Below are 13,774 nucleotides of genomic sequence, written 5' to 3'. Positions count from 1 at the left end.
ACAGACCAATACCCAAAAACCAGTTTTTTGGACTCAGGGGACCTTGAAACGTATAGAAATTTAGAAATTGGGGTACCTTAATTTTTTTCGGAAAGCAATACTTTCCTTACCTATGGTAATAGGGCAAGGAAAGTAAAAAAGTGTCATATTCAATTCATATCAAGACATGACAGGGTGAATTAATTTTTGTTTGTGTTCAGGGTTAACGAAAGATTGGGTTTTCGATTGAAGCTCGCAACTGAAATTCGAATTGATTTTGAAGTAATAGATGTTAAATCTATTGTATAATTGATTTTCCACTTGAGTAATTGTAATTGTACCAAGTGATTGAACTACTGAAAAGCAAGTAGTTATAGTACTACAAGTTGAGTAGTACTACTTAATTCAATAAATAATAGAGTATAGCCAGTTCCACATACATCGAGTTTTCGACGTATTTATTTTTGTTGTGCTTATAAATTCTATCAGATCAAACATATCCAACATTTTGATTTGGACAGTATAGTATAAATTGGAAATGGGACAGTTTTGGGCATGAGCCTGTTGTGCCTTTCCTCATGTTAAGTATTTTTTGTACACAATGTGATAAATAAATAAATAAATAAATAGCTTGGAGAACACATTATGGGTATCTGAATACATTAAGTGCCTGCCAAGCTCGGTTCAATCTGGACGAATTCATGAGGACGGTAGAAAATCGAAAGTCCAAAAATCGATGGACAATGTAACTGGATAATGTAAAAAGTAAATTCGTATGGCTTTTGTTGATGGGGAGTCCCTTGCGGGAAGGTCCCACCGCCTGAATATATAATTTAAGCCATCAATGGGCCTTACGACTGTCATACTTCAGCCGGGACCAACAGTTTAACGTGCCCATCCGATAACACGGGAGTGATCTGGTAAAAAAACTTTTGGTTATGAGAGGGATTGAGCCCGGGATCTCTGTGCTGCTACGCAAGCACTCTATCCACTAGACCACGGATCACTCCTAATGTAAAACTCGATGAATTTACTGAGTAGATGATATGAAATATCACCTACACTTTATGTGTAGTTGAGAAGTTGATATTGTGGGAATTATTCATATTAAATAAAAATACTAAGAAATTGTCAAAACCACAGATTTATTGATAGATAGAAAGACCGGTTCACAATGTTGTTACAACCGAAACCGGTCTTTCTATCTATCAATAAATCTGTGGTTTTGACAATTTCTTAGTATTTTTATTTAATATGAATAATTCCCACAATATCAACTTCTCAACTACACATAAAGTTTACAATGATGTAACAACCGAAACCGGTCTTTCTATCTATCAATAAATCTGTGGTTTTGACAATTTCTCAGTATTTATATTTGATATGAATAATTACTACAATATCAACTTCTCAACTACACATAAAGTTTACAATGATGTAACAACCGAAACCGGTCTTTCTATCTATCAAAAAATCTGTGGTTTTGACAATTTCTTAGTATTTTTATTTAATATGAATAATTACTACAATATCAACTTCTCAACTACACAGAATGTGTAGGTGATATTTCATACATTAAGAATTAAAATAGCTTTTCAGGCTACCGTAGAAAATATATGCAAGACGGAATGAATGGTTTATAACATCTATAAATGCAATATACGAACGCTATCTAGTTTTTAAATCTATCACGATTTGTCAAACCTTAAGAATAGAAGTTTCTTTTAAAACAATTCAATTGTCAAAGTGAGAGTCCAGCCAGAAGTATAACACTTCATCCTTCCAGTAGATAGAATGTTGACAGTGGTAGAGAAAGAATACCTCTGTTCCGTTTCTGGGTGGTGCGATTCGATTTATGAGGTGCAGTGGTCTAAGCCTGTTTCTTGGAGGTGAAACCAGAGTTTTCCCCTGAGAATGTCGTGAGAGAGAATAAATGATAAAGATGTCTTGTGAGAGTGTTGAAGATTCAGTGAACCATCTCAGCATATATATAGTCAAAACCCGGAGGAGGAGAGAGAATGTTGTATAGGAAAAGATTGAAACAGACTGATGAAGAAAAATACCCAGTGCGAGGAAGAGGGATGATAGACAGACGGGCAAAAGAAAGTGAAGAAGAAGGAGATGGTGCAAGCGGCAGGAAAAGGAAATCCTCCAGGACAGGTCACAAAGCCCAATCATTCTCCTCTTTTCCCCAGCGTATGTTGGCTATTCCCTTCGCAGCAGAGCGCATAATCTAACCAAGAATTCTCATACATACGGTGCTGGGTACCGTGAGTACAGGTGATAGATTGTGCGCCATGCAATCACTGGGTTTCAAATAGTATATTGAATTTCAAATTCAATCCAAGTGAGTGAAATACCTAGAGAGGAATGATCAAGTGACTGAGGATAGAATATAATATTAGTGAATAATGATGAATACTCCTCACTAACTAAGCTAATAGTAAGCGAATGACGTCCCCTAAAAAATCTGGTGTGGCGCACTCACACAACTTTCCTTGCCGTTATGAAAATTGATCACCTGACGCTAGTGTTCCCGCGCATCACAAGTCTACTATTCAAAGATTTGAGCCAGCTGGTGACAGGGCAATAACGCTGGAGACACACATGAGGTCTGCTATCTCTTCATAGTGAATGATTTAATAGATTCAACAATAATTAGCAATTGAATAATCATATTTTCTCAAATTTAAAGCTTATTTTCAATTTTAGGTGAAAATGTTACTGAACATTAATTGTAGAGATTTTCATGCTCAATCTACTCCACTTGATTTTTTTTGTTTCAATTGTATCTGAAGCCTGATAATTGGGAATCTATCTGCATTGCTGGGGCGGAGCTCCTGAAATTTATACAGATATGGGACTTGTGGCAGTTGATAGTGCTTATCGATGACTATTTTAGGTATGGATTTGATCAAAATCGTTGGAGCCGTTTCCGAGAAAATAACGAAAAACCCTGTTTTTGACAACATTTTCGCCATTTTAGCCGCCATCTTGAATTGCATTTGATCGAAATTGTTCGTGTCGGATCCTTATAGTGAAATGACCTTAAGTTCCAAATTTCAAGTCATTCCGTTAATTGGGAGATGAGATATCGTGAACACAGACGCACATACACTCATACACACACACACACACACATACACTCATACACACACACACACACACACACACACACACACACACACACACACACACACACACACACACACACACACACACACACACACACACACCACACACACACACACACACATACAGACCAATACCCAAAAACCAGTTTTTTGGACTCAGGGGACCTTGAAACTTATAGAAATTTAGAAATTGGGGTACCTTAATTTTTTTCGGAAAGCAATACTTTCCTTACCTATGGTAATAGGGCAAGGAAAGTAATATTAATTTAAGTTATCCGCTAATAAGGCAATCCGCATATTGAGACGCGACGTGTCGTGACACGATGTGAACCGAGTCTGCTAGATGAGTTATCATATTATAGTTTCCACATTGAAAGAAGCTGGCACGTGTAAACATTATCATTTATGATCATATGATATTAATTCATCTAGCAGATTCGGATCACGTCATGTCACGTCGCGTCGCATCTCAACAGACGACAAGCCTATATTTTTTACAAGCCTATATTTATGGCTAAGTAAGGTAGGTTCCGAGTATAGATTCTCAAAAAAACAATCAATATGATCTCTGCAGAGCTGATGATCGATTCTCCACATTCACTAAAAGGATACGAACCAGTTAAAATTTAAAATTTGAGTCAATTTAATCAATCCCATATTTGAGAAGAGACTTTTCTGTTGTGACTAGTTACAGAAATACCCAATATTAGAGTATTTCAAATGTTATCAACCATATAAGGATTAATTAGTGTGATCAATCTCGTAATAATGAAAGATTAAACTAACTGGAGCTTGAAACACGATATTTTACAGAGAGGTGTAATCGTAAACATTTCTATAACAAAATCAATTGCTTTTTTACCAGGAACTTTGTGATTCAAAACGTATAGTAAATTTGATCATCTTGTTATACTCATATATAATTCTGATTCATTCCAGTTCATTTTCAAAATGTCATTGAGAAACATATTTGCAATAAAGCTATTCTATTAAAGCTCATTAAGAATGGCTAGAGCAGAGCATTAGGAATAAACTCATTTTACTTATCTTGGAATTATAGTCATTAGCAATTGAGCTTCAAGAAAACTACAGTTATATGTGAGTTATTTCTGGACTTTATTATTATCAATGACCTGTTGAAAAATTTCATTGATAAACTTGATCAAGTTGACAATCAACAATGTTTATTATCGAGGGCTTTGATCCATTTTCCATTATTAAAGTCCTTTTCAAGTACTAGGAATAGCACTCTATCACTTTTGAAATATGTTAGAGAAATTTATAATTGGAACTTTGATAACCTAATTCACATATGCGACTCAATGACTTGAGAAGAGATAACTTGGTTTACGATTTAGCTCACGATGTGGATAATGAAACAAGTAAAAATCGAGAGACGATAAATCAAAGATTGTCCTAGACTGTTACCTGATGACCCATTTTTTGGTAAATAATTGATAATTGTTTGCAGCGGCGAGGAAGAGAAAATCGAAGGCTATCATCGATGATCTCCCGAAAAGCAGTATTTATGATGCGATATTTTTCAGCTGCTTGGCGACTAGCTGATGCTTTGGCTCGCTTATCTCTCAGCTAGTTGTTCGACAGGCTCGCATTTTCGCAGCTAGTGTGAGCCGAGCCAACTCTGCTCCTTCCCCAATTTTTACACCACCATGTAAGCCACAAATACCAATTTCTGACACATTTCAACTCTCCAAGGAGATAACACGGCGAGAAAATATAGTTCCGAGATCCACGAATCAATAGAATAGATAATGGAAAACAAAACCAATTCTTGAGATATTTGTGGTTCTTACTGAGAATATTGAAAATTTGATGTGAGGGACTCAAATTCAAGATTTAATCTGCCATCAAATAACAAATCAAGAAGAAAAAGTGCAATCAAACTATGAATAATCACATAATTTTATAGTAGTGCTCAATTATAATAATAATTCCCCTAATATAAAGCTAAAGATGTTGCAGATTGACAAATGAAAACACAATTATGGTATATTATTTGTGGCATGACCAGCATAAGTTAAAACTTGTACGCTAGCCGACCATTGTATGAATTTTATTCTCCAGGCACTATAGAAAAATATGGGCCATGATATTCAAATACTAGAAGAAATTAAATTGTATAAATGGAGAAATTAGAATATTTCACTTTGAATAGGATAGAATCGGATGCCATAGAAATGAGAGTCAATAGTATATAAAGACCAAAGTGCATGAAGGAAAAATGGTTTTGTAAAAATGATAAAGGATGAGAAATAACAAGAAGAGAATGAACAAAAGTTGAATGACAAAAAGCAGAGAAGGTCTTTGATAAGTGAGTGATGCATGACATATGCATGTAATTAACCGATTAATTTTGTCACAATCACGTTTGATTACATTATGTTATCTTGAAACAGATTGGAAGAGACAATCATATTCAAATAACTTGATAGATTTCCGTTGCAAGGATGCAAACTTAGAGTTGGGGTAGGCCTATATAATATGTATCACAAAACTTATCATGATAAAATGATTTTTGTGGAATTTATCATTATATGAAATGTCAATCGTAGTTTTATTATAATGATTAATATTTCTATCAAGACATTTCATGAATGATAACATTGATTCGGTGATTGGAATATTTCTAATTATTGATCGATGTGATCTGTGAGGAATGATAATCATAATTTCTGAATAATTTATTGTTTCTATAATGTTTCTCTTCTAGTATTATTCTAACGATAACTGATATGTGTTTGTACAAATGAATGAATAAATTGATGAACAGAATGAATGCAATTCATGATAGATTGATTGATGAATAAAATGAGTGTAATTATTGATTGATTGATTGATTCATGATAACTCACCATTGAGGATGTGAACAGACACGGAAGCTGCCGCGATGCGACCCACTGAGCAAGTATAGTTGCCAGAATTCGGCTTCTGCGCATGCTCCAAAAGTAACGTTGAAGATACCTGGCCGTCACCGAGGCTGGTATTATATCTATGGGCAAAACAACACTCATTACAAAATTGAATAATTAGGCCTACACCTCTCACACATTAACAAATTTTCAAAGAATACTTTTTTTAAATTGACAAAGAATACATATAAGTGCTACTATACTATAAAACTATTGAAATATGAGGGGATTTCTTGGTCAATCAGATTTTGAAATTGTTTCGTGTGATATTCATCAAAACGGAAAATCTGGAAAACATGTAAAGTCTATGTGAAGAATACCTCATATAAGTATGAGAAGGCTCATCCATTTAGAATGGGTTTATTTCCAATAATGGCTCAACAAGTAATGCAGTTGATTCAGCCGCGTTTTGATGCGCGAGTGATATAATATGAACGAGAAGATGATCACAACGAAGGTGGATCAAAATTTGGATAGGATCATCTCCTTTGGAAGTTACTAAACAAATATTCAAAATCCAGCCTTTTCAAAAGTCTAAAATTTATCTGAAGTGTACAGAGAAGTATATGCTGATTCACAGCACAATAGGTGCAATCAGGAACTTCATCAAAACGATCATTGGTTTTCATCAATTATTATTATAATGATCATTGGTTTTCATCAATAATTATTATAACGTTCATTGGTTTTCATCAATTATTATAACGATCATTGGTTTTCATCAATTATTACAAGATCATGGTTTTCATCAATTATTATAACGATCATTGGTTTTCATCAATCATTTGTATTGATGGACACGGATGGACACGTTAAATCGTTGGTCCCGGCTACCTAAAAAGCAGTCGTTGGGTCATTTCAGAGGCCCTGAAATTGATCAGTTGCGACCTGGAAACTCTTACACCAGACCTGTGCCAGCCAGGTCACATGATATTATTATTATTTAAAATATGACAAAAAGGGATAACGGAAATATCAAATCAATCAGCAGTTCAACTTCACACTTGATGTGACACATTTTTGGATATTTTTCGTGGAGAAATGTTATATCATTCATATAGTGTGGAGAAACATTTAGATATGATATGGGGTTTGTGGTAAGAAAAGCTTCCAGTTTACTGGAGATTGATAATAGAGTAACGATCAAAACTAGTGTATCTCAAATGAATGTTTCAAGAAATTAGTGGGTTTGACAAAAAAACATAATGTCTTAGAAAAAAAGAGACCGATATTGACTTTCATCAAGTCATCCCCTTTCAATATAGATATATATGGGTCATCGATCAGCTAAAACACACGTGCTGTTTTCCCTTGGATGTGTGTAACATGATATCTCAGCCAGGAACTAAGTGCTTTTGTGTTCTTCGCCGACCACTATCAGCCTTGATATGCAATATCCACTTACATCAAGAAATGTACACTCTCAAAAATAATGGAATTTTCATTTTTCATCTATAACGTTGACGGGATTAGTGTATTTCCACCAAGATGGTGTCACATAATATACTTTGATTTTCGAAGAGAAGTAGGAAGAAACTGAAAAATCCTGTTTTCAAAGAACAAGAAATATAATTTTTTTAATCGATAAAGAAAAATAAAGTGCTACGACAATTATGAAACTATTGAGATATGAGAAAAATATTCTTAGTCAATCAGATTTTGAAGCTCTCTTGTGTGATATATCATAACGGTAAATCTGCAAAAACATGTAAAGATCTATCATCCATGTAGAATGAGTTTATTTCCAATAACTTTGGAAAGAACAAGATGAGGGGGTCAGAATACAAGAGGTCCAAGTGACATTTTCCATTTTTTGAGTTAGCTACAGTAATCGATAGCTGAAAGTGGTAAAAATCTAGTATACAAGAGGTATTATAAGCGTAAGTCTAATCAGTGCTGACATCTGGTGTAAAATTTTCAAACTACATTTTCAAACAGCTGTTTATTCGAGGTCCAAGTGGATTAGATCCCTTGTTTACAGGACAAAGGTTGCTCGTATCTATAAAATTTAATTTAACCTTGATTAAGCCATGTCATCAAACAAAAGATACCTCAAGAAACAAATAGCGAATAAGATAATATTGCAATGAGGTCATTAATCATTGTTTAATTGCTGGTAAATTTGATAGATTTATGTGTATCTAGACAATAGAGTTTTGTTTGGTAATTAAGGGGTACACGTGATACTTCTTATCAGTATTTAGCTGATAATTGAGGAAGGAGAGCAATTTAAGATTGAAACACTGTACGTTTGATTTGGTAAAATTATGCTGAATTGTTATAGGAATAGGTGAATATCATTTTTATATTCATTTCATGAATGAAAAATTAATTAATGTAAGTGAACTTTAGGCTCAATTTCCTCGAAACTAACAATAAGTCACTTGGACCCCTTGTATTATAAGTTCTTTGTAGAATGTGTTCCTTGAAAACTGTTGTGTGAAAAGGATGTGTTCTAAGGAAAATGTTTCATATGATATGAATTTCATTGCAACATTAAGGAGATCCAGTTCTCATTATTGCAATTGAGTCATTCTACCATGGAAAAAGGTGAGAGGAATGAAAATGAGAGTGTAATCGCCATACCCATAAATGTGTATGAGCGAGAAATCCAATCTAGAATTTTGTTTTCTCAAGAAGTTATGTTTCTCTGGATGACTCAAGTGGAAACGAGGAAAACCTGATATTATTTATGGAACTCATTTCGCGCCTTTTTAGGAGAAGTTTTAATTCAAAGCAGGGTCGCGTAATTGAATAAAGCTTGGCTGGAGTCTTGCTTTTCAGACGGTCCCTTTTCTGCATATGAATTAGATCAGCAGGGCCGTTATGCTTTTAAAGCAATGCGCCTGGACAAATACTCAGAGAAGGGCAACAACTAACTACTACAGACTTGTTTGTTACTTTCCAGTTACCATTTGCCCCAGCGAAAATAGACTTCACAAATTTACCAGAATTATAATGCTTTATTCACTTTAGAAGGTATATGAATGATCTCTCATCATTAATGTCATAAGTTTGTGAATGAAAATTATATTTTGAAATCTATTTACTGATTATAGGAGAAGGAAATTATCAGTGGAAATGAAATGATACTATTCCTACATCGCATTGAGACTCATCATAGAAGAATCCTACTCTACCATCACAAGAATAGATTAAATTTTCGTGAGAAGGTTATGAGGTATATTGGGAGAAAGTATGAACACTCTGGTCAAGGAGACTAAAAATGAAGATAAAAATGTATATTGGAGTAGAATTCTTGTGAAAACAGTCAAACTATTTCTCTGGAAAATGTCTTGAATCTCATAATACTAGTAATTCTGTGAACAGTAGACCTCACGCAGTATTCTCATCCACAAGTACCTGATTGAGACTATAGACCTTATGGAAATACAGTAATAGACTGGCTTCTCCACACATCCGTGTAATCACTTGTCAGCTGATTTATGATCAATAATTCTATAGTTTGATTTTTACTCTAATATTGGCGTATGAAGGAGGCTCCTTTTTCCTTTCATATTATCCTTGAAATGCAAAATTTCCAAAAACCTCGTATATACGTCGACGCGTCAAATTTCATGAAAATCTATAACCGCGTTTCGCCGTAAATGCGCAACATATAAACATTAAGAGAAATGCCAAACCGTCGACTTGAATCTTGAACCTCACTTCGCTCGGTCAATTATAGATCCTTTAAAAACTGAATTGTTCGTCAAATACCCGTTCTTGAAGATTGCATTTTGCAGAAATGTGGGGAATATTATTTCATTTAATTCTTCTATCCATTTATTCATTGATTTTTGAATTAATCAGCAATAGACGTTCAAAATCGAATCAGCCCGGAACATGAAAACATGAATAATAAGCCACTTTTTGCTCGAAGTAGGGAGCTTAAAATAGTTTCATTGGTATCAAAATTGCAATAACTAATTTTAACACGATGAATTGCAAGGAATTGCATACTCACAAAAAATGTGAGGAATATCTATTGGAGTTAATTTTGCTTCCCACGACTGTTTTGATAAGCAGGCTATGTACTTATGCATAGCTATTGTTATAACTAGAATAGATGATATCAAGGTCTATAAATACAGGTCATGCCCCAACCCGTGATGCATTGCAAAATCGCCATTTTGTGGGGTTTTGGTTCACCAATTTTCAAATTTATCAGCTGTTATCATAATAGAGTGAACAACATGATGTGTTATTTGTTAAAATATCGGGGCACCGAGCTTCACTCGTTATTTTTATTTATTGATAAACAGAACACAATTCTCTAAAATGATCGTGTTTATATTTTACAGCTGACTATACGTCAGCTTATGTATTTCGGGGATGCGATATTTTGATCTTCCACAGAATCACTCGCTCACTTTTTACTATCCACAGACGACGAAATTCTCAGCTGTTTCAGAAAAGGATGAATTTTATCCTTTCAATGTCGTTCAGCAAGTTTACCCAGGGATGAGACCTAGTGCAATCGAGTTTTTATATCATAAACCTACTATGTTACAAATTTCGTGAAAATCGTTAGAGCCGTTTTCGAGATCCGTTGAACACAAATAACCAGATATAAAAATATAAACAGAAAACAGATATACAGGAATTGCTCGCTCAATATAATAGGATTTTTCAAGGGATATTGCTTGTCTTTGAATAGTAAAATTAACTCTAGTATGAATATAATTCTAGAATAATAGTATTTAGATTTCAACTAGGAACTAAACGGTTGATTTTTGGATTCAATTGATTAGAAACTTTCAGCGGTTTTTGAGGTGAAAGTTAGTTCCGTTAGCCATTAAGCATCCGTTAGCCTCTCGTCCCAATCAATCATAACATATTACAAGAATAAGAACAATTTTTAATAATAAATCATTGAATCATTATTTATTATTGAAATTTCATCATTGAAAAATCTAAAGCGGTTTTTGAGGTGAAAGTTAGTTCCGTTAGCCATTAAGCATCCGTTAGCCTCTCGTCCCAATCAATCATAACATATTACAAGAATAAGAACAATTTTTAATAATAAATCATTGAATCATTATTTATTATTGAAATTTCATCATTGAAAAATCTAAAGCGGTTTTTGAGGTGAAAGTTAGTTCCGTTAGCCATTAAGCATCCGTTAGCCTCTCGTCCCAATCAATCATAACATATTACAAGAATAAGAACAATTTTTAATAATAAATCATTGAATCATTATTTATTATTGAAATTTCATCATTGAAAAATCTAAAGCCTGAATTTACATATTATCTGAACAAAATATTGTTTTTAAAATGCATAATGCATGATTTTATCATGAGCAAATTGAATTAGATTGGATTTTCAAATGTGCCGCCATAAAAACAGCCACAAAATGGCCGCTCCATAAGGAACACGGGTGTCTTGACCTGGCTTTATAGACCTTGGATGAAATGCATGTGGATTCTGCTATAAAATCAATAAGTCTGTGCATATGCAAGTGATGAGAGAGTGGTGAGTGAATAAGTGTGGAAGTGTGTTGAGTTATTCAAATTCGGGTGATTAGATGAATGGAGGGAAATCAATTTTCCCAGTTAGTTCCAGTAAAAAGAAAATTCATTTTGAAAAACTAAGAATATTTGAAAATATTCTTTCATTGACTCAGTTAACATGAATACAATCACTTTAAATAGAGGTGAAGAAGCGTGAAATTTCAATTGTGGAGTTGAGAGAAGAAAAGTTGTATTAAGAGCAGTTGAATAGAGCTCAACCAAAGAACTGCACTGAATTTTCATAGCATTGAAGTTGAGAATTCAGATATGAATGTAGTTTCTAAAGGAGTCTGGCTTATTCTATAGACTACCTATACAAAATTATTCACACAAATATAGTAGGAGATTCCTCTCCTGCATTGAAAAACATCCAACACAAAGCTAGAAATGCTTATGCATTCACTATTCACTGTTCACTTGAGGAAATAGAATTTCCATACTTCTCCTAGCAGGTTCAATTTCCTCACACAGCGGTGCTGTATTATTATTTGTCTGCTGGACCATGATGCTACTAAACTCGATCCTTCGCCACGTTTCTCCCCTCCTAGCAATCATTCTCCAACATTTAAACAGGAGCAGAGTCGTAATGCTTGAGCTTCAAATAATACTATTATTGCTACAGTGCAGTACCTCTTCACAGATTCAGCTGAGTGGGCTACTGGAACATTTGCAATGCTATTTAGTATTTCGTAGATACTTCGATACGTAATACTGTACGTATAGGTATTTGTACAGGTACAGTAAAGCCAGTTACACACACATCGATTTTTTGCCGTCCTTCTATCAAATTAAACGGAACTTGACAACCATCAACTGTTTGACAAAACATCTATTCAATCTAATGTTATTTATAGGGACGGCGAAAAATCGTACGTCTAAAAATCGTACGTCCAAAAATCGATGTGTGTTACTAGCCTACGATACAAATATGATAAGCATAGCATCACGTCTTGATGAAGAGTGAAATGCGCATGTTCGTGGAGTTCAAGTCTGTACGCCCCTTATTAAGAACACTACTGTTAGATAAGAAGATACCAAAGAAGGTCATGGGATAACATCATTGAGGTACATTTAAATGGAGATCAAGAACATACGAATTAATTAACACCACTGAGGAATTAGGAGATCATATAGGGTAACATCGAGTAACATCAGTAAGGGATATTTAAATGGAGATGATGGGAATGTGTAGAAATATCACATTTTGGGAAGTTTCAAATCGTTGCATAATGCCACATAATGCTGACTATTATGCTGATTCTTGATAAGAGTTATTATTATAAAAGAAGGAACATGAGAGCTGTATCAACACTCATTGGTGATTATCTACAATGTACGAGAATGAGTATTATTTAGTCTTTTTCTCAAAAACTCTTGATTTTCAATTTCGTTTCAAGATATTGAACCAAGTTCATTTTCATCAATTATTGAGTGAATGTTATATGAAGGACCGGAAGAATTCAACATGATAATTGACTTGAGGTAAACTAGAGTCAACAAATACTATTAAAATGCATTTGTGAATTATCCACCAATATAGCAGTTAACGTAATAATCGATGTGGATCAATGTGAAGATGAACAGGAAATGATAAAATTCTATTCATAAGATAGGAGTGGAAAAATAAGTTATAGATGGTTGAAAACATAAATATCCGTGCAGCTTTGATAATAGGACGATTTTCAAATCAATTGACAATATCATCAATCTATGTAACTCTGACTAACATGATAAAAACACAAATTAATATACGTGAAGCTCCGATAATAAGATGAATTTCTAATCAATTCATAGTATCTTCAATCTATGTAACTCTGAGTAACATGATAGGTACATTCATATTAAGTATGAATTTCATTAAGTATAAATGTATAAATAAATGAATATACTTACGTAATGCCTTCTTCGAAAGGCTGGTCTCCTTTTAACCATGTGATTTTGTCAGCAGGGGATTCGATTTGTGCTGCAAGGCAAGTCAGTTCTACAGCACTCCCCGATTTATAGTATTTTTCTGTAACTATGTGCTTTTTCTCATCCATGATCCGCACCTCAGGGGCTGTAATGAGTTACAAAATAATTTTAATAGTTATTCCAACAGTTGAAGCTCATAGTAAAATAATTCAGTACTCTACAAGAAATGACAATGATCCGAATACCTATCTATGTTAGATATGACATGAGATATGGCATTTATGTTAAACATGAGGTTTCTTCA

The 13,774-nt window shown here is 34.0% G+C and overlaps 1 protein-coding gene across 1 annotated transcript in view; it reads right to left on the bottom strand.

The window, feature by feature from the left end:
• LOC111057601 overlaps positions 1-13,615 on the bottom strand; it is a 57,660-nt gene extending 44,045 nt beyond the window's left edge. The window contains exons 1-2 of the mRNA XM_039421949.1: positions 13,453-13,615; positions 5,987-6,123 (exon numbers count right to left, since the gene is read on the bottom strand). Coding sequence (XP_039277883.1) covers positions 5,987-6,123; positions 13,453-13,598 — 283 coding nt within the window. The 5' untranslated portion in view covers positions 13,599-13,615. The remainder of the gene's footprint in view (positions 1-5,986; positions 6,124-13,452) is intronic.
• Positions 13,616-13,774: the final 159 nt, after the last annotated feature.

This window comes from Nilaparvata lugens, chromosome 2, assembly GCF_014356525.2.
Source record: "Nilaparvata lugens isolate BPH chromosome 2, ASM1435652v1, whole genome shotgun sequence".
NCBI classification, from domain to species: domain Eukaryota; kingdom Metazoa; phylum Arthropoda; class Insecta; order Hemiptera; family Delphacidae; genus Nilaparvata; species Nilaparvata lugens.
The sequence above is the reverse complement of the archived record's forward strand: the minus strand, read 5'-3'. Positions and strand labels throughout refer to the sequence as shown.